This window comes from Enoplosus armatus, chromosome 6, assembly GCF_043641665.1.
Source record: "Enoplosus armatus isolate fEnoArm2 chromosome 6, fEnoArm2.hap1, whole genome shotgun sequence".
NCBI lineage: Eukaryota > Metazoa > Chordata > Actinopteri > Centrarchiformes > Enoplosidae > Enoplosus > Enoplosus armatus.
In genome coordinates, this window is record NC_092185.1 from 6178231 (window position 1) to 6200659 (window position 22429).

General features: G+C 40.4%; 2 protein-coding genes across 3 annotated transcripts in view; one reads left to right on the forward strand and one right to left on the reverse strand.

The window, feature by feature from the left end:
- Positions 1-6095: 6095 nt before the first annotated feature.
- Positions 6096-10410, reverse strand: LOC139286234 (uncharacterized protein CFAP97D2). Its single transcript, XM_070906973.1, has 5 exons — positions 10318-10410; positions 8901-8981; positions 8362-8480; positions 6735-6918; positions 6096-6194 (listed from the first exon to the last, which is right to left on the reverse strand). The coding sequence occupies exons 1-5, from the start codon at positions 10408-10410 to the stop codon at positions 6096-6098; spliced, it is 576 nt and encodes a 191-aa protein (XP_070763074.1).
- A 6775-nt stretch (positions 10411-17185) lies between these two features.
- Positions 17186-22429, forward strand: part of znf609a (zinc finger protein 609a) — a 39942-nt gene continuing 34698 nt past the window's right edge. For both annotated transcript variants that reach the window (XM_070907122.1, XM_070907123.1), the window contains exon 1: positions 17186-17521. The gene's annotated coding sequence lies outside the window, so the exon portion shown is untranslated. The remainder of the gene's footprint in view (positions 17522-22429) is intronic.

The window sequence follows — 22429 nt, forward strand, 5'->3', positions numbered from 1 at the left end:
TGGCTGTGGTCAGAAGTGTCCTCTGTTGCCCCCAAGCACCAACCTCCAGGTCTGAAAAGTAAAGCCACTGTGAAAGTGCCTTAAACCTGCATTCTTTTTAATGGCCAGCCCGGGGCGACTCCACTGGTTGCAAAAAGAAGTCAGATTGTATAGAAGTCTATGAGAAAATGACCCTACTTCTCACTTGATTTATTACCTCAGTAAATATTTTCCTGATGAGTTTATGGTCTCAATCACTAGTTTCAAGTCTATATATATAGCATGAGGTTAATTTTGTAAATTATGGTTTACAGTAAAATAATGCAGGGTATGCTTTAGGGCGTGGCTACCTTGTGATAGCGGTGTTTGATTACACTAAAAGACACTCTAGGAGTCGGCTGTTCATTTTTTCGATTAAGTACATTTACAAGGTAACTTTGTTTGCAGCTGCTTCGCACAGCGTAGCCAGGAGCCAGGTGCAGTCAGGTTGCCGGTGTAGGTAGACGTACATATTGTCTTTGGGTTCTCAGTTCCCCAGTTCCACCCTCTCGTCCAAATATGGTCACTTCTGGTTCCAAAAAAACAAAATGGCGACAGACAAAACGCCAAACTCGAAGGCTTCAAACGGTAGTCCACAAACCAATGGGTGACATCACAGTAGCTATGGTTGCACCTGTAACCACACTCAACAGTGATGTCACGGTGAACTGGAGTACACCGTGACATCAACCACCGGAGGTCAGCAAAGACAAGATGTTCAGTGGGTGTTAAGATGCTCTTTAACATACTTTGAATGAACATGACAAATGACATGATATACATATATACATATACATATACATAATAAAAATCACAACATGACACAGCATGACTTGATATGATGTAACAGAGTTTTATTCAACCGATCCATGTACATGGATATGTTTAGTGCTTGTCCAGGCTGATCACCTCCATTCTGCCCCCCAAATGCACCAGGAAGTCTGCTCCACCTCGGTGCTTCTCTTCTTCAGCTCAGAGATTTCCTGTTCCAGCTCTTTGATGAAGCCTTCAGCCTGTTTCTCTGTCTTTCCCTGCTTGTCTTTGATCGTGTCGATGAGTTCAGCCTGGCTTCTCTCAACAGACTCCTTCAGAGCGGTGAAGACCTGAACACCATCTGCTATCTGAGCATTTGATCTCCTGAATCTTCAGTCGTCCCTTCTGGATCATCTGCTGAATTTTAGCCTCTGTCTTCCCCAGCTCGGCCTTCTTTCCTTCATATTCTACTGCATCGTGCATCTTGTGGTCTAAAACCATCCAGAGCATAAAGACACACAACAGACACACCAAGCAGGACTTGGAAGTGTCAGTATGAAGTGAGTAGAGCTGAACTCTCCTGTGTTTTGAGAAAATCCTGATGGACTCAGTTTCAGTTCAGAACTCAACTGCAGCTCTGCTGTTGCTCAGACAAATGTTCAGTTTTATTTGATAATATCAAACCTCCTCCAGTGTTGCTCCGGCCTTATAGGCTTGAATGTGATAACAGTGACATAACTTTTGGTCAAAGAAGATTTTAATCTGGTGCACAGTTGCCGTGGAACACACCATAACAAAAGACAATGAAACAAAATAGGCCAGTTACAGAATTGTCAAAATGGACTGTATCTTTGGCAGAGGTGGAAGAAGTACTCAGATCTTTTACTCAAGTAAAAGTAGTAATACCACACTGTAGAATCAGCATCAAAATATACTTAAAGTACCAAAAGTAAACTACTCATCATGCTGAATGGCCCATTTCAGAATAATGTAGATTATAGTATTGGAGTATAATTATTGATGCATTAATGTGATCACTTTAATGATGCAGCTTGTAAATGTGGAGTTCTTTATATACTGCTTGGTGGTTTCATCTGTAATACTACATCATCATTTATTAGTTGATTTATATTTAGCATTAAGAATCTGAATCTGGAAAGTAACGAAAGCTGTCAGATAAATGAAAAGTACAGTATTTCCCTCCGAGATGTAGTGGAGTAGAAGTATAAAGTAGTATATAATACTGGAAATAAAACTCAAAAAGTACAGTACTTGAGCGTTCCACCATTGATCTTTGGAGCCTTTATGAGTCCAAAGTCCTGCTCACTGTTTCACCTTTACCTGTCGTGTAGATCACGTCAGCTGTTTTATTTGTTGCAGCAGTAACTCATTCATAGATGGAGCTGACAATTACAACTCCACAAACTGCTTTTATCTATTTCAGTCGCAGGTTCTCTGTTTATTACTGTGTTTTGCATTACAGTTTGTAGAGAGCAGCTCTAATAAAGCTGGTGGAGCAGGTCTGTGTGCTGCCCCCTCTGATCTTAATAAAGTGAAACGTTGTAAAACAGGGAAGGACGACTGCTCTCCAATAAACCAATAACACTGTTGTCTGCTCTGCTTGGTTATGTTTCTGAGGAAATATGCAACAGATGCAAACATATATAAATGTATATATATATATATATATGTACAGTATGTTTATAGCTCTTTTATATGTCACCAGTTCAGCTTTGAAAAGAATAGAGTAATGGTTATTAACACAGTGTTTGGTGCCGGGGGGAGCTGGTCTGGTTTCCGGCTACAGACGCTGGTTAACTGTTCCCAGATGGTCCAGTGTCCTGGCCTGAGGAGACTTCCAGTGGAGCTCGGCATCAGGACAGACTGACGGCGTTAAAGGGCTTTTCCACCTCACATATATTTACTCCACATATTGTTCTTACATGTAACTCTCTCATCGCACTGACCCCTTCATTTCTGCTGCAATGTGAATAGAAATTATCATAATGTTTTCTGGTTTACAAAGTGGGATGGTGATCCATTAAATCGATTTCTCTTGTGACGTCACAGTGAAACAGCATTTTGAGGATGTTTGAGTGGGACACAATGTGGGATATATCTGATTTTTGTTTGTTAGGGGCTGGAGATTTTATATAAATCGACTTGCAGTACTTGGAGTATCTAACAAATATTCCACAAGCTGATATGTCCACTGTATTCTATGAAAATAGCTGAAATGATGCTGTAGGCAAAAATTTGACAGCATTAATTTGACACTTAAATTAGTGATTAAACTACATTTAAAGTACTTGTTTTAAAGTAGTCAGAGGTGGAAGAAGTTCTCTGATCAAAGTATTACTACCACTGTGTAAAAATACTGTAAAAATGCATTTTACTTAAAAGTGGCCCATCTCAGAACAATATATATTGTCATTCTTGATGCATTAATTAATGCACAATTTATTTGTTGATTATGTTTTGTATTATCAATCTGAATCTGGAAAGTGACTGGTAAATGAAGTTATCAAGTAATTAGTAAAAAGTACAAAGTACAATTAAAAGAGTTAAAATACTAACATGTACCTCAGAATTGTGCTGTAGTACAGTATTTGTGTATATGTACTTTCCTAGTGGTTGAGTGGTTTGAAATGTAAACCATGTATCTGTGACATTCCTGGTTTTATTCTGACCTGCAATCTCTCTGCGATTTTTTCATTACTTTACTGTCAAACTGTCACAATCACAAATCCTCAACTCAGAAAAGAGAAGGACCTGAAGGCTGCTGCTTCAGTCTGATGTAGTAAAACTTGGTGTAGTTGGAGAAAGTGAGCTTTCTCTTTCTTTGTGCCTCAAAGCAAGAAGTGTCTCCACCTGATGTTCTTGCTTGTAGTCGTCAGTCTGAGATGAAATTTTCCTGGGATGCCTAATGTCTTTTTTTTTTTATCAGATACCGTATGTATTTTTGAGCAGCCACTCAATGATCAGTCATTAATGATGTGGTTTGATGGTTTGGTTCGGTGTTTGTTCATATGTCGATGTGTCATTGAGCAAAATACTGAATCACAAACTGCTCTTGATGTGTGTGTATGGAAAAGAACATCAGTTATTATGCTCATTATGATAAGAACACTTAAAGATCCCCTCCAGACATGTTTTAAAAATATAGAATTATTTGAATAATAATTTATGCCTGATATGATGATTAAAAATGATTAAGAATGTAAAAACCCCAAATCTCTGAATCTTGTTGATTGCTAAAGTTTAACAGCTGGACACAAGATGTCTCCTACTTCATTGTCTCAGTGTTTGTGACCTGGAGGCTTCAAGTTTCCACATCACACAGTGTAAGTTTCATACTGGTCCCTGATTGGCTCCAAACTAGTCGTGATGTCATAAATCCTGCAGGTGCGTCCACGTGTTAAACTCAGATTTGGATTCCATCCATGCTCATCAGTGACCATCTGATCAACCTAAGTGATATCACCTGCCATTTATTTTGTCAAATGTCACGTTTTATAAGGTTACAAGACACTGAACCTTCAGCTGCTCCAAACTATCAAACTGTGGTTAGTCTGAATGTGAAGCTGGTTAAAAGCTGGAAAAGAGCACAATGACAATAAAAAAGTTGGAAGATCACCTGCAACTAGCAATCTTTTTCATTATTATTGAATCTGAAGATTATTTGATTGGTTAAACATCTATAAAATGTCAAAAAATAGTAAATAATGCTCATTATAATTTCCCAAAGCCCAAGGTGATGTCATCAAATTGCTTGTGTGGTCCGACCAACATTCCTGAATCCAAACAGATTCAGTTTAATAAAAGTATTATTTCTTAAGATAGACTTTTGTAGCGCATATATTGACTGAATGTTTAGTGTGTATGTTAAATTATACAGAATATATATTGTGAATGGGACATGATAGTATATGAGGCCCTGTTGCTGTGTCTCTGCAGAACTTTCAGCACATTTTCTTGGCCTCTGTGTTTAATGAGATTCTGATAATAGAAACCAAATGAGCTGAGGGATGGAGCTCGTCTCATTTATAAGCACAGTTTCACTCCAACACTTTCCTGTCCTTGTAAGAGCAGTCATTAATCTTCTCTCTCTCCCTCCGTCTCACCCAGTCTCAGCTTTAATTACCACAGAAGACGCCGCAGAGCAGACATGTGTTTACTGCCACCTAGTGGAGAAAACAGCATGAGGCCTATATATTGGTGTCTTCTTGGCATATTATTAACGCAAAAATGTATTTAATTGGTTTGAAATGTGCCATCATGTCTAATCATTGTGGATTTATATCCTCTGTGCTTCTAAAGGGCACCGTGCATAAAGCAATATGAGAACTTGACAACTCCATTTATCACTCTCACAGATAGGTGGTCGAGCCTGAGACACAGCACATAATGCTCCTTTCCCAAGATGATGAGACCAGATTCATGATGGAGAGTAAGATAAAGTGGCTCCAAAAGTCAGGATGTGATAGAATTCATTCTTAGCCAGTAAACCAGGAGCTTTTTTATTGGATTTAAATAAGCATACACCACAAAAACACCTCATCTCCGAGGCTAGACTACTTGGACATGGGACATAACAGCATGCTTCATCAACAATTGTTGGATAGATTAAAGATGGAGGGAGATCTTTCCTGTTCTTAAATCTTACCCACTAGTGTATAGGTTTAGTTATAATAGAGAACTTTATTAATACCAATAGGAGATACGTTTTTACAGTCACATAACTCACATCAAAACTAGTCTACAGCCCTGCAAGCAGCTCTGTCAGGCTGCTGATGGTGGCGCTAGATGAGAAGTCAGAGGATCAGTTATTACCTGAGGGGAACATGAATGTCTGAACCACATTTCATCACAATAGTTCATCCAATAGTTGTTGAGATATTTCAGTCTGGACCAAAGTGGAGGACTGAGGGAGAGTGACTAAACAAACAGCATAAGGACAATAAAACATGAACATATTAGCATCTTAACATGCTAAAGTTCAGACACAAAGTTAAGCACGTTAGCATGATACCATGCTGACATTAGCAGATTTACATGCTCATGGTTAGCATGTAATGTTGAAGCAGTTTGAATGTTGAAATATTAGCAAGTTCCTGTGCTAACTGATGCTATACTTCAGGGATGGAGAGCCGACAGACTGCAGGTGCACCTACTGATTGGAGTCAGTACCTGCAGACTGATGGCTCTACCTCTGCTGTAGTTGAAATCTGTGTGTTTTTGAGCCATGCATGTCAAATTTGGGATATTTTTATAGCACAGTTAGCTGAAGATAGTTTGTCTAATTTAGTGTGTTTGTTGGTGTTTCAGGTTTCTCTATTGGTCCCGTCAGTGTCGGTGTTGCTGCAGCTCGTCGACCGCTCGCTGCCCTCCACAGCTGCGAACTTCACCTTCCTGTGCGACCTCTGCAGACACAAACACACAACGCTGATCACACATCCTCCGCTTCAGGGTTCATCCTGAGATTACAACCAGTTTGAAGTGCATTATCTCTGACACACAACAATCAGGCTGGAGGAGCGCTGTAGATCGATCCACTGCATTTCCTGCTCAAAGGCCTTTTATGAATCTGTGAGAGCCACTTCAGAGTTCATTCAGTCCACCAGAAACTTAAATCTTTCATAAGTGGTCCTCGCTGCTTGCTGACTCACTCTGTGGTGCATTTTGTTGTGAAGAAAACTGAATGGGAGGTTGAAAATCGGTTGAAATCTTAATGTGAAAATGTTGTTTAGTGGATTATGTGTAACATGTGTTGGGTTCTTTCTAAAGATTCAGAAGTTTTACCCATAATGCATCTCTACAAAGACACAAAGAACAAAAAAAAGTCTGTGGGAGATTATTTTTGTATGGTGTCGGTGTGTGTTTGTGCATTTTACCAGCACATTACATATTCAAAGCTGTGAGGAAATCATAATGTTGTCACATATTTCCCTGTTTGGACTCACCTGTTTATCTGCGAGCCCTCTGGAGTATCGGGAAATGTCGTTCCGCCGATGCTCCACCCTCTCCCAGTCATCCAACCACAGCTGGCGGCGGTACTCTGACTGGCGAGACGTGATCCGCTGGTAGATCGCCTGATTCTGATGGCTGACCAGTAGAAGCTCCTCCCTCCTCTTGTCAGCATTCAGACTGAGGAGGAAACACAGAGGAAGAAGAGTGAAAGGAGAAAGATTAATTTCAGAGGCGTATTGATACAGCATACATTTATGTGAAATGCACTTTGATGGCTATGAGGAGATGATCAGCCTGCGATAGCATTGAAGGCCATAAAGCTTTGTTTACTTTATAATGACCAAAAAGAAAGTCCAAAACCACAAGACGAAACCACAGGCACATTTCCTGTCTGGTCCAGCCTCAGATATATGACTCAATATGTGCATAAATGCTTTATTTTTACACTTCAAGTCTATTTTCAAGTCATTTTTTTGGCATAAACACAGTGATTGCGTGTTGGGTCCAAACACTCAATACTGTGCCTGAACAAACCCTGTGTAGACACGGCGTTAGAGACTAGCTGGTGAACATAGTGCAGCATTTAGCTGCTAAAGGGCCATCAGGGGTTGGTAGAGACCAAAAACAGAGCTAAAAGAGAGAGAATATTGGACTTACATTTATCAGTTGACACAAACACGACTCTAGATTAATGACCATGTTGCTCTGTAACTGCTGAATGCGGAAATAAGCAACTGTCTGCTGACGAGTTCGACATATCAACTCAAAAAGGTGATGCCACGTGTCGTGTGTTGTGCCAACTAGTTGTTTCTGTTGCCCCCAAGTTATTGCAGGTTTAAGTTTGAAGTCAGGTTGGTAGGTCCACTGTAAGCACTGACTCAGCACAAGGAGATAGATTTTTAACAACTTAATTGTTCTACACCCAAAGTAATACTTTCTTTTACTAAACAAGAGTCATTTTGTTACTGTTTCTGGTTGTTGCAGTGGATTTATTGCAGCTTTAAGTTACCCTGAGTCACAGAATAAAAGATTTCAGAGAAGCTTTACAGCTCCTGTCAAAAGAAATATTTTACAGCCCAGTGTGAGGGCAGATAAATAGCAGAGACTGTCACCACCATCACACATCCACATCCAGATCAATAATTCAACACCGTAACAGAGCAGGACTGGTCACATCAATTATTTAAAGGTCCAACAAGGCACACTGGCATCATCTTAGCAATGTTAAAGACCTCAGTGGGAGGAGACGGAAGTTTTAACACTGAGTCAAGAAAAACAAGGTCACCATGACAGCATACAAACAGCACAGCTGGATGAAGGTTTTCAGTCATAGAATAAATGTCACCTTTGTGAAATATACAGTTAAATATAAATAAGGTGTTGTTATTGTTTATACTCTGGCTGCCTGTGTTGCTGATCACATGAAAATTGGAAATAATCATCATTGCAGTAATATTTCATGACATGTCATGACATTATATGACAAGATAAGACAGGACTTGACATAGCATGAGATGACATGACAGGATAAACTATCAGAATATCACAGAACAAGACAGGACATTACATGACATGACATGACATGAGTATGTTGTGTGTTATGTGTCAGTAGGTTCCTACCTCCTCAGGTGGTAATGGTTCCGATGGTCCACCAGCCCTTTAGAGCAAACAATGTCGGCCAGTTTGGAGGCCAGGAGGCGGTTGTCTCTGTCAATGATCGACAGCCGCTCATCCTGCAGCTGAATCATAAAAACCAAGAGTTAAAACAGAGACAGAGGACATTTCAGACTTCATAAAGATCAGGCTGAACCCTCTTTCTGTCAGTCAAACACCACATCTCCGACACTGGCCTGATTTGAATGAAAGTTGGTGGATTGATTGACAGTCAAAGGACAAATCTTCAACTTCGAAAGGCTTCACGTTCCACTTCATTAAGGCTGAATGACATTTAACTCACACTGATTACTTTAATGAAGGCACCAGAACCAGAAGACAGTTTTCTTTCCAACTCATATGTGATTTCTGAGACTCAACGCTGTTTCAATTTCAACACAAATTGAAGAGATGATGATTGTGATGGCATCGTGTTCTGACATTTAAAACCCTCACGTGTGTGTGTGTGTGCGTGTGTGTGTGTGTGTGTGTGTGTGTCCACTAACCTGCAGTTTCTTGAGTTTGAGCTGGACGTGAGCTGGTGTCCTCATGCCCTTAGTGTCCACTTCTGGAAGGGCAGAGCTCACCTGGACAGAAAACCACAGGTAAGCTCAATGTGGATGTGGCCTAACTTGCCTAAGTACAGCAACTCAAACCTGCTAAATCTACAGATTATATGTACACTCAGGTTTTTCAAATTCGGTACATTCAGACGGAAGCAATGTACCATTTTCTTTATTTGTACAAATTTGAACACTGTTTTGTTTGTGCAGTTCACGTTTATTCATCACAAAATGCCGAGAGGGTCCACCTACTGACCTAAGATCTGACAGCCAGTGGATCCAGACTGAGGTCCCCATACGTGAGATGCATCACTTCCTTTTTGGAAGGTCACAAACAAGTTACTAGTTTTACAGGTCAATTTAACTCCTTTTCGTTCAGAATGAGTGAATAAAAATCTGCTGTAAGTGAAATAAAAATCCAAGAGAGACAAACAAAGAGTGAAATGTTCAGGTCTGGGAAGATAGAACTTTATCTTCAGTCTTTCATATAGATGTTTGTTACTAATATTAGCAATTAATTTTAGGATCACAATTAATGTTAATATTTAACGTTAGTCTGCGAATGCGCTGTTAAAGATAGGCTTGTTGTATTTTGTGATGTTGTGTTTGTTAATGAAGTAATTGTACCGTTACTTTAGTGACTGTAGTCTGTGTTCACCTTCGTTTTAAGCTAGTCTCTGTTCCACTAGCCTCCGCTATACAAAATTATTTTATAAGTATCAGCTCTATCATGTGTTTTAGTGTTTTAGCTCATTGGCTCGTTTGGTTTTACAGCTTCTCACCGCTCTATTCAACCTTGTTTCCAGCCTCAGCAGGCAGTTGATTTTAGCAAAAAAGCTGACTGAACACAAACAGCAGGCAGACACAGTTAGAGACTAGCTGGTGAACACAGTGAAACATTAAAGAGCAAAAGAGACAGATATCTCCCTCAGGAGTTGGTGGAGACCAAAAACAGGCCTGAGTGCCACCTGTATTAGATATGGGTTCATCCCATACATGGTTTAGATAAGTTTAACCCTTCAAACCATCAGCTCTCCTTTTCCAATCCACTGATCTAACATCATGTCTAGTTCAGCGCACTAATCCATCACTATAACCAATCCACCTCCCACCACTAATCCATCTGCAACCTACCAACCAATCCTCTATGTCAAACCCACCAATCTTACACTTACCTTCATTTCCAACCCACAAGTCCAACACCAAAACTAATCCATCCCCAACCCTCTGCTCCTCCAAGCCAAGACTCCATCTCTATCGGAAGCCAATCCTTCAGCAGCCCTCCATCACCAACACATGAGCCTGCAGGACCAGCAGTCCTTCCCCACCCAGTCCTCCGCATTTATCTTCATCCTCCTACCTTCCTGCGGTGCTTTTCGTAGTTGTTCTGGTCCCATCGCTGCTGCAGATAGCGGTTGGTGACGGGCTTGAACGGCTGGTAGGACCTGTGCATGCTGCACCTCTGATGATAACCTCACACTCACTCATTCACAGACTCTCAGTCCAACCCAGCAGGAGATGTGTGTGTGTGTGTGTGTGTGTGTGTGTGTGTGTGTGTGTGTGTGTGTGTGTGTGTGTGTGTGTGTGTGTGTGTTGTTTGCAGGCCTGGGGGTTTGTCACCATGGAGATGTACCCCTCTTTATCTCATTGCAGCCAGATAAGGTTCCTATTAATTATTACTGAATTGAGGAGGCATGCACACACACTCATACACTCCTGATATTCATTTACGTACGTGTGGCTATAGATTATAGCATTAAACATCACATGCAACATTCATCTTTTCCACTATTTTATTTTGGATATCTGGATATTTGGATGAGAATAATATTGCACTCTAAAGTAGTCTAAAAAATATTTAAACTAAATGCACTCAAAGCAGTACATTTAATAAAACAAGGAAAACCTGCTAAGTGAAGGCCTCTGTGGTTAAATTCTGCAAACTGACCTGATTGAACACTACCATAAATTAAAATGCCACAAGTTAGTCTGAAAAAATGTTAATAAATGAATACATTTAAAAGAAAGAAAGAAAGAAAGAAAGAAAGAAAGAAAGAAAAAAGACAGAAGGAAAGAATTAATTAATGAAAGAAAGACCATAATATAATATAATATTCAGTACTACTGACATAGATCCTGTAACACATAATAATAGTGTAATAACAGTCAGATAATAGAGTATAAAAATGCATTAAAATGTTCCACTAACTGGCTTGAAGACGTAATGAAGACTGAGGACTGAACACACCCTGGACTCAAAGATGATGTTAAAAAGAAAAAAGCTAATTTTACTTCTTAGGGGCAATAATCAACAGTGTTTTAACAAACATGTAATATGTAACTCATTTAGAGAAACATTTGTAAAGAAATTAAATGATCATCTGACAGTTACACTTGTAGATTTATTACTTTGAACTTCTATCGATTATATTTTGTTTTTATCAACATCTAATGTAATGTATTTTCTCTTTAAATTATTCAAATTTAACTGTCACTAATTGACAGGAGCAGTGTTTGTACATGAGGTTTGCTGTGATTCAGTGAGTGTTTTTTTATATTTGTGCTGTGGACTGTTGTCACCTGTGACATAATCATCATGTTATCATATTTAGCCTGTATTTTTACAGCCTGTCATTGTTTCTCCTGCAGTTCCATGTTGAGCTGTATAGGGGGCGCCATGCAGTCAGTCTGCTGGACTGCACTCATATGGTGTGAGTGCACAGACCTGCAGAGGGATTTGAACCAGCAACCTGACACTGTCAATTATTTCTCCCTCTCAGTATCAGTGTCAGCTTGTTTCACTGATTTGACATGTAAATACATCTGTGACCATATAGATGGAAAAGTGACAAACAGAATGGAAGAAAAAAACATGTGATAATAGCAACACAATGGGATTTTGAAACAATAGCATTGCCCAAATTTGGACAAATGTTGATGAAAATAAGCCTAAATATGATGTAAATTCAACTTGGCAGCAGTAGGAAGAAAGCCTATGTTCTGTGTGACTTCATCCTATTAAAGTCTTTTTTTTATTTACCTCTTTTATGAAACAAAATAAACAGCATATCATGGCGTCTATTGCAGAATAAATGAGATGTAAGAGAGATTAATGTGACCTGAGTTTAACTTCAAAACTCAGCAGAGACCATGTGTACGAGGAGATTCCTCCACACAGTCTCCCCATGAAGACTGAAGCCCAGAGACGGAAATAATGACGACAGACAAGCTCACAGACAAACAACTCTCTCCTTTTATTAAGCCGTCAGCTCGGGTTAAACTGAAGGAGAGATCTGTGCAGCGAGCCAGGCTTCTCACTCTGAAGAGGACTGTGTTTCTTGGCAGGTGTAGCTGGTATGAAACCAAAACCTCAGTCATCTATTTCACAGTTAGTTGTAGCCTCAGTGATGCCTCCTCAGTCCAATCTCACATCCAAGAGAACATAATTATTCAGGTAGGACGGCCAGGTTTGGTGGTTGCAGTAAGATATTTGTGGGACGGTCCTTTAAGGTGCCAACTGGCTATTTTTACAGGAGGGACACAGTGGTGCTTTCGGCAGAGTAGGGTATTTCAAAAATTAAAGTGCCTCAGTGTTACCGGGTGTTGATGTTTTGGTAAGTACTTCACTGATTTATCATTGTACTCCTATAACATTGTCAGACTCATGACGGACAGTTTAAAAAAAGGAATCAAAATCGATGCAGCAGAACCAGAGATATCGTCTTTTTTTATCCCACACATTCATTCTTCTTCCTTGTCAAAACCTGGCACCTACATTACCCACAATGCAAATTAACCGCCGACAGTAGGGTGGAAGTTTGGGGTGTCTTGTGCTAATAGCGGCTAAAGTAGCCTGGAGCCTCTAGCTTGCAGCAGAGATGAGCAGCGGGCTGCAGAAGTCTGGTAAGCTCACTTCTTTCTAACTCCACACCCCCAAACGTGCAGGCATGCATATGTTGTGCAAGGTAAAGCCTAGGATGAGAGCATTACATAAAGCTTTGCTGGTTATACATAACATCTAACAAGCATGCGATGGGATAGCCTGAAAACTAGACAGAATATACTTTTGTTTCACTTCATTCATGCTGACATTCTGACGTCTGACATCGTGTCATGATGGAGGAGGACAGTTGTTTTATTTTGTTTTGCCCTAACCCATCAGTAGTGAGTGACTCCGTTTGGGACTGTCTCATTCACTGCATGGGAGACAGTTCCAGATGGTTCCCATAGAAAAGCTCAGGGAAGCGGGTGAGTGCTGCTGTTTATCTGTGGTGAGGAAGTTAACTTGGCTTTTGCCAAACCAACCAGTTAGTCTTCATCCATTTAGTCTTTTCCTTTCTCTCTCTAAAACTGACAAATACTTGTGTTTGAAAGAAGACACAGTGATGCGTAACAGTATTTGAAGACACAGACAGATGATGTGGTTCTGCTGATAGAGGGGTCAGATGCAGCAAATGCTTCTATGTAACGTTCTCGAGGCCGTGGACAATGGAACATCATTTTATTTGGAGGACTTTTGGCTTACTAACATGTTCACCACGACTACTTAATAAGATGATAATATGTTAATGCTGTGTTTACAGCTGGTTGTGCTGTTGGTCAATAAATCAATGAACGCAGGTTTCATAAGTGAAACCAAATGAAAACAAGTGTGACCTCATTTTGAATTGGCTGAATCAATTGTACATGTGTTAATATTGGACTTAGCTTTTTTTCCCACTTACATGCTTGAAATTATGGTCTGTACAATATGTTGTAAACATGACACTGACACATGAACCTTTGACCTTGCAGACTCTTGAGATCTGTCCATTTCTGAACTGTTTTTCAGTGTAATTATAAAAAAACATTTCTGTGAAGCTCGTCTAATAAACAATGCTGGAGTGGACTTTCTTGTTGTGATCTTTGACTTCTCTTCCACTTGTTTAATTACACAATTGTGATGTTGGCGTGAGTGGAAGAACAGAAATGACTGGAATATAAAATCCACTAATTTTCATTCTCCAGTTTCTCCTCTGAATACAGATAAAACTGGATGCCAGAAGCAGATTTCAAAGAATAGTTCAATATGCTGCTCAGCACTGCATTCAGGACACCATGTCCTTTGATTCCATTTGTGTGTGTGTGTGTGTGTGTGTGTGTGTGTGTGTGTGTGTGTGCAGGATTAATTGAGCATGTTTTGCTACTGAGTGGGTGTGTGTTCTCTTCTCTTGCTGTGATGAAACGCCGTGGGGAATCCATTTATTCTGAAGTCTGCTTATTATGCTCTACAGTGGAGAGAGACAGGATGGATGAGAGGCATTCTAGGGGAGTGGAGGAGAGAGAGAGATGAAATCTGTTTGGCCTCAATGCTCAATGACTATAGTGGAAAATGAAGGCAGTATTTTTTCATTTTATTTTGAGGCTCAGATGTCTTTTTATCAATGGAATCTGAGATTAGAGTAATCAGAGTCACTGATCGAGTGTGTGTTTACACTGATCTGATCTGATCAATGCTTATGCAGCTCCTCCAGCTAATCTGTCTAAGTCTATGACGTCATTCTGACAAACTGCCACTCTAAATTACCATGCAAACATAATCCTGATTGATTCACACTCTAATTTCAGGTGGCAAGTGATTAACTTGTCAATCACCTCTTCCCACACATGTGAACACACTCACACATGCCTCTCAGGGAAAAATGAAAAGTTTTTGAGGGAACCAGATCATTTTCTTGCCATTTGTTTACATCAACAGTGCGTCAGTCAAATTGAATATGAGAGGCCACGCCCGGGGTGTAGAGAGCTGGATACACCACAGAGATTTGCCCCAGTGGAAAACAGCTGTACTGCAACAAAAATCCCCTGCAACCCAAAAAGTATTTTTCCCACAGATCATAATTATAAAAGAGACGTCTGTAAAACTCTTGGCGGTACACTCAAACTGCAAACAAGGCCAATGATTACTCTTTAAACCATGAAGATTTAAAATCTGTAAAAAAAAAAAATTATAATAATAATAATAGTAATAATAATAATAATAATTGGGACCACCTGGCAGCACAACACCGAACTCAACTAGAGAGAGAAAAAACTATTTTGGTGTATGGGTGAGCAACTTATATTGGAATGAATGGGGGCCATCTTGGAGTCCTGAATCCAGTTGTTACAATACATCCATGGGCCACACCTACTGAAGTGGTTCAGGGGTCGACTGGGTCTAAGAGTTTTCAGTCACACTAGAGAGTCTGTAAGGCTGATGTTTAGCAGTTGTAATGTTTACAATGTTCACCACATAGTTTAACATGTTTGCATGCTAATATTAGCTAATTATCAACACAATGTACAGCGGTGGCTGATGGGAATGTCGTTAGTTCTGCAGGTATTTGGTCGTAAACCAAAGTACTGGGCAAACTAAAATGTCTGTAAATGTACTGTGAGCTATATAGTCCGAACATAGTTCAGAGCTCTTTTTTATGTTGTTGTGAGGTTAGAAAGGTTGTTGTTTTGCTGTTAGATCAATCAGTTGTTTTAAGTCAATGTCACCTGTTTCTTTATATCTAAACAACTACCTTTGACTCCTTGCCAGGAAGCTCCTTAGGTGAGCCGTGTTAGCTGCCATTTTGTTACATTCCCTTCTCTCCTGTTTTTTCAAGGCTTATTGAGTTGGGTTGGCTGACGTTACATTCAAACTTCTATATCTGGCACACATTTGACCACATTTGGACGGACCTTTGAAATGGGACAGAAAGTGATTGACCAGTGGGATGCTTGTACATTTGATCGGGAATCAGCAGTTTCATAGTGTAAAAAACTGTACATGAACCCATATGTGTCAGTTCATATCACTCCTTCATTATACCTTTATTATTTCTTCACTGTGCTCTGTACCTTCCGTCCTTAATGAACAAAAGGAGAGAGGATTCACATAAAAAAAGTAATTGTTGCTCTTTCTCTCTTTCTGCAGAGGATATTGATTAAAAGTGAGTGTGTATGTGTGTGTGTGTGTGAAGGAGGTAAGAAGTACAGAGACAAAGATAGTCATGTCATGTCAAAGGCAACACTATCATATCCTTGTTGCTGGGGTAACCAATCTGGAATCCCTACATTAAACTCAAGTGCGTGTGTGTGTGTGTGTGTGTGTGTGTGTGTGTGTGTGTGTGTGTGTGTGTGTGTGTGTGTGTGTGTGTGAGGAGAGAAAGCAGAGACTTGTTTGAGTGGGAAAGACAAATGGCAGCAGGACATGATGACACCAGTTGACTATAAATCCAGTGAGTCCAGTCAAGTGAGGACGAGTTACAGCTGTGACAGAAACCCAGGAGGGCGTGCAGATTGATTCGCTCATTAGTAGCCTGATGTGGTATGAAGTGTAATCCACGCTTTATTTCCTCAAAAGTAAAAGCTTGAAACTAATCTAACAATATTCATCTTCTTTCATCTTGTGCCCTGTGACAAAAAAAACACAGAACAGAACTTCCTTACCCTACCTGCACCCTCGCTTCTGTTGAAATAGATGGAGCTCAAACATGTTTCTCATGAGACTCATCTGTCTGATCCGTTGGCTTGCACATTAGCCGGAGCTCTGTAATGTAAAGTATGTGCAAACAGTTTGGTTTGAAACATGAAGAAACTGAAAGTCAAACCTTCAATTATCATTCTTTTTCATGTAAATTCTTTCAGGGCAGTGAATGTCTACTTGTTTTTAACAAAATAAACAAAAATAATAATCAGTTTGTTCAACAACTATAGCTCTCAATATAGCAATAGTCAGGTTTCCATATGAACACTGAAATTGCTGCTTATTGCTTATAATTCTTCCTGGCCACACTGGCCATGAAGAGATCCCCTCCTAATGGGCTTTCAATGGAAGTGATGGGGGCCAAAACCCACAGTCCTCGCTCTGTGCAAAGACGTATTCAAACGTTTATCTGAAGTTACAATGAAGTGTTGCCCATATCAAACCACTCATTTTGCCGATATCCATAAATATAGTAGTCAAAAGAAAATAATGGGTTGGAGACGAAATGTAAAATAGTACATTTCCATTTATATATTTTATTTACAGTAGCTGGTCAGTCCAATGTGATGGTATGAATCAAGTCCAAAGTGTGAGTGACTTTCGTTCACTGAATCCAGGTCCAGTATGTGCCTGAAATCCAGCGAACCCAGTCCAGGTCCAGTGACTCCAATGATCCAGTGTTCCGGGGTTTGGTTGCATTGTACCTAACAGCCATTTAGCCCCACAGTGCTGTTTGTCTGTCTGTTGCTGTCTGTGTGTCTGTTAACAGGGATGACGTTGTTCTGGAAACTCTGGGAATGTCACATCCAGTCATGGAATACCTGGGATTAGTTTTATTTTCATCCAGACCAGAGAACTGACTCCAAAATGTCGGTGTTTCCCGCTGTTTTCCAGTTTTCTCCGGGATGTGACCGTGTGATGGCTGCGGTCCAGTGAACTGGGAGCACGTTGACTGGTCTGCCTGTTCAATCCACCAGTTTGGGAGCTTGTCTTAACTGTTTTTACTGGGATTATCCGAACCTATGGAGTGTACATGAACATTTGTCAGATAGGGATTTCAAACGAGGTAAGTGGACATGTTGAAGTTGGCTTTCTTGGTGGGATTTGGATCCACTTTTTTGAAACGCGGGATAGCCTGCTAGCTATCCCGGGGGTTAGCTCAGCAGGCTAGCTGCTGTCTTTGTCTGGAGAGACCGGGGAGCTAAGGGGCATGCGTCCATCATCGGACACGTCCCCGTCTGACCTGCTTGTTTCCTTTTTATCAGAAAATTCTGAACCACTACCTCCACATTCATTTTAAACGTATTATCAGCTACGTTTCACTGTGTGTGTAACAGTTAGTCACACATTTTAATTGCTAACGTTACGTTACAATGCCCGTTTGATATCTGTGTAACCGTCGGTTTAAACCAGCACTGGGACGTTTAGCATGTTTTCAAGCTATTGTGGCGTTTTATAAACTCCTGATCAGCAATTTAACCCAGTCTGGATACTTCTATTGTCAAATATGGCAGTAAACCTGCTGGAAACTGGAATCGGTGGTATATAGGTTAAAACAACATGAAGGGTCAAGGAAGATCTCGGAAAACGCTTGTCCGATAATGGATCTATATTTTTGACAGGGAGGCTGAAAGCGCCGCATCGGTAATTGTCCATCACACGACAAATAGGACGTTAGGTCAACAGTTATATAAACGATCTGTACAACGTTGTACGTTAGGGTTTAGACCTGGTTTGACGTCTGTAGTGTCAGCTGTAAATGCTGTTGTAGTTCTTGTCAAATGGTTGGTTCACTGCAAAGCTACACCGAGAATACAGAAATATCACCGTTGGAGCTAAGGTGCAGGGCGTCCGATAATGGATCTCGTTAGCCTTGTAGCGGGCCACGGTGGGCCTCGGACTAGCTGCACAAGTTGTTCCAAATATCTTCATATTATTCAATGCTGGACTCTTGATTAAATGTTGTGTTGTTTATTTGAAACCGATATTATTAAGCTAAAGCCACTGTAAGACGTTATTAGTGTGCATGTTAGGTTTGCGCTGAAGGGTAGTGAGATCGGGGCCGACGAGTCAGCCACCGCCAGCTAGCCTTCCGATTAATTCAGCTAACGGTTGCTAGGTTAGTTAGCCCCATGGCACTGGTGTGTTAGCAACAATTATCTGTTTCTTTACATATGCAATTAGCTAGGGAACCCCCACAGATTATTAGCATTTTACGCAATTCTTTTGTTTATTGTCCCCACGACCTAAACAGGCAACCGTCCAAAGATCAGTAACATGGCTAATATAAATGCAGGCTAACGACATGATACAGATATCTCCTGAACTGGGTTACCTGGTTCAACTTTACTTGTAACTTGCAGCACAAGTGACACAAAAGATACGGTTTCTATTGCTGTTAGTAAAGCATGCTACAAGTAATATGACCTATAGGCTCGTGGATACAATTTTGAGCGTGATTGCATAACAGTGATTGAAGGCCTGTAACATTAGTTATTAGGCTAAACTGCTAGGAAGAAAAATACTTCTCAGTTGCAGTAGTTTATTTTAAATGCCTATTTAAAGTTACATCGACAAGATGTGTGATAGTCATTTAACCTAAAGTAAGCTCAATATTTGTCCACCTTTTAGTGCTGCATTGTGTTTTAAATCCACTAACAGGACACTAATTGATCTCTGAAGCAGTATAAGGAATTATATCTGTGAATGAACATGAAAGGACACAATAGGCAATGCATGTATATCTTTCTACTAAATATATTGACACATACAGGATACTGGTTACTCTTGTGGGAGGTGTATTCTGTAAGTGTCTGACATTCGTTTGACTATGTCCTGTTGAACCATATGACTCAATCTGCTTATCCAGTATGATACTAAATTATTTGTTGCTGTCTTCTTTCGATATTGTGCGCCAGTGAATTTGTGGCCTTGAGAGTCGAGGTAGTTTGTACATAAGGATGAACCTGAACTCAGAAGTGTGATGCACTCAAATACAGTGCCATTGGTCTTATTTTTTCATTTATATATGCTGTATGTTAGTGGCAGTTGTGGAACGCATGTAGACGCATTGTAACCAAGAGGAAACATAACTAGTAGTGACCAGCACTTTGACAAAAGCAGCGGCAATGGTTGTAGACGATGAGAGGAAATGGAGTATCATAAAGCTGTTTTTCCTGCACCAAGTACTGAAAAATGTAAACAAAAGTGGTGAACCGCAAAAGAGGAGAGAGGCTTGTCTGAGGTTTTTCATGTGATTTTTTTAAACCAATCACAGAGGGTCATACCGTGGGGGTTGCTGCACAAATAAATTTGACTGCGTCAGTCAGCAAACACACCCGGCGGCATAGTCAAATAGTCAAAATTTCCAATATTATCAAGCTACAACAGACTTTCTCAAGTGTTTCTTTTGAGAAACTATTTGGACTCTGACTGTGAAGTCAGAATGACTGTGAGACTATAAGAATATAAATAGGTAAAAATTCAGATTCCCATACCTGGAGGATTAGAGGTTCATCCTTGTATGCTGATCATGTTATGGCTGTAAAAGTTCATGTCTGCATACTGGTTTCCATTACTGTTGGATAACAGACACATATGTCCTCCAGCAACCAGAAACACTTTTGTTGGGATAAAGTAATGTCTAGTAATGTGTTTATATTCTTTGAACTTAGGTGCAAAGTGTTTTATCTCAGTTTTCTATAATGCTCATCATAATACAGTGAATACGTACAAGGCAGGTTTGAGTTCTGCTTTGTGAAGAAAAGTGGGAACTTACTTTTTACCACACATTTTACTCATTACACTTACATTTAACTTATTTCCACTTCAAACAGCAGGTGCCAAGTCATGTCAATCTTACTGTGTGGATGATGGACGTCAATCCACTTCGTAATAGCTGTGGACACATATAGTTCCAGATTATTATTATCTGCAGCACAGTGCAAACTTGTGTAGTGTTATGTGACGGTCGGGTTGACAGCCGGATCGCTGAGCCAGTCTGCCCTGGAGAAGGACACCAACAGGAAGCTGAAATGAGCCGATCTGTCTGCTCCTCCTGGGAGGCTGGTCAGACAGGAAGAAAGCACTGCTGAGCGGTGAGAGGAGCTGAGAGCCACATGACCTCCTATCACCCCAACCAGCCTGCCCAGCGCTCTGTCACAAACAGCCCTGGAGGTCCTTCAGTGACGGCTGCAGTGTTGAATGACTCAAAAAATTTCAGTGGAGTTACCTGAGCTGTTGAACTGCTGCAAACACCAGCAGCTCTGCCATGTCCTCCAGAGAGTCAGAGCAGCACGCTGAAGGGTCGGACAAGACCGCGTTATAAAGCCAGACACCCCAGGCTGCATTTGAACCTGGTACCTCTATCAAATATGATGCACCGCAGGGGTTCAGGAGTAGCTCGCCCACAACTCTCAGGCAATGAAACCATGTCAGTTCACACCGGCACGCAGTTGCTCGCTAATCATAACAGCAATAGCTATAACTATAGTCACAGCAATGACAATCTATGGCCATGTCCATAGTCTAATCCCAGACACAGCCTCAGCTTGTCACAGTCGCAGCAAATATACAATTGGCCTCAGCTAGTTATCTTAACATTAGCTACAATGACAGAGACTTGGGGCAGACTTAGCTTTCATGACCATGACATGTTTTCAGCTGCATCACATCCTACATTATGACATGCAGAAGCAGCAAATCCTTACATTTTAAAAGGCTGGAACCACACAACAGAAGCCTTTATATGTTAAGAGTGTGGTTGCTGTTTGCTCCGTCTTAACATGTAATGCTGAAAACCTCACTTTACATTTGATGGGGTTAGAGTTAACCCATCCTGATCCGTTAATATATGTATCACCCCAGCTCGAGACATCTCTATTTTTCAGTAAAGTATCTTCAATCTTACCTGAAAAGATGGCCAAGCATTGGTCGCAGAAAGCAAGCATAACCTAAACAAACAAAGCTGTAGTACATTTACACATCTTTGTATCTTGCACTATATTTGAACATGCTTCCATTTTGGTCCAGTTGTGTTGAGGCCTCTGTTTCACCGGCAGTTACGCAACTAGGTGGAGATAAAGCAGTTAAACTGAAAACGCTTTGATAATTTATGTTTCACTCAGAAACGGACATGTTCTGTAAGTCACATGTGAGAGTGAGAAGGAGATAAAGGCCAGGGCGGTGCAGATCTTAGGGTGTTAACTGGAGTTTAGCTGTTGCATCTCCTGGCCACTGACTGAACTCCGCCTCAGAGCGAGCGAGAGAGAGAGAGAGAGAGAGACTGACAATGCTGGGTGGAGTGGTAGTGGTGCAGTAGATGAATATGGCTGTCGGTTCGTCCTCCACATTATCACTGCAACAGAAAGACATTAATTTATAATCAATTGACAGCGATGAATGCCATCACTTCTAGATGCAGCAACATGAAATTCAAGAATACACCAACATGTACAAATGTGGTGGAAAGATGACCGTTAATGTTACACAGTGGAACATTTATTACTGAATATGATCAACAGAAATTAGTTGGCAACTATATTGAAAATCGGTTAAACACTGAGTTGTTTCTCGGTTTTGGACAAAACAGCTTTCAGCTCTGGGGAAATTGTGACAGGAAGTTTAAACCAATTTTTGAAATTTTTCGATATGCTATTGATTAATCACCAAAATCAGCAGATCATTCAACAATGAAAATAATTGTGGAAACCAACATCAGGTTTTCATTTCAACTCATTGTTTTCCTAATTCAAGGCTTTTAATTATTTGAAAACACTAAAGTGATGTTTTTATACCTTAAATTCAGTTTCTTGAGTTTTCTGGTGGACGGTGAAAATGTAATTAAGATATTATCAGGTCAACAGTTGCTTTCGTTTTCTATTCGTTCGTTTTTCTATTTTCAGTTCCAGTTGCCATTAAAAGGTCTTTTATTGTCTGAAATATAAGTTGATGAAACATCTTTGTTCCCTACTCA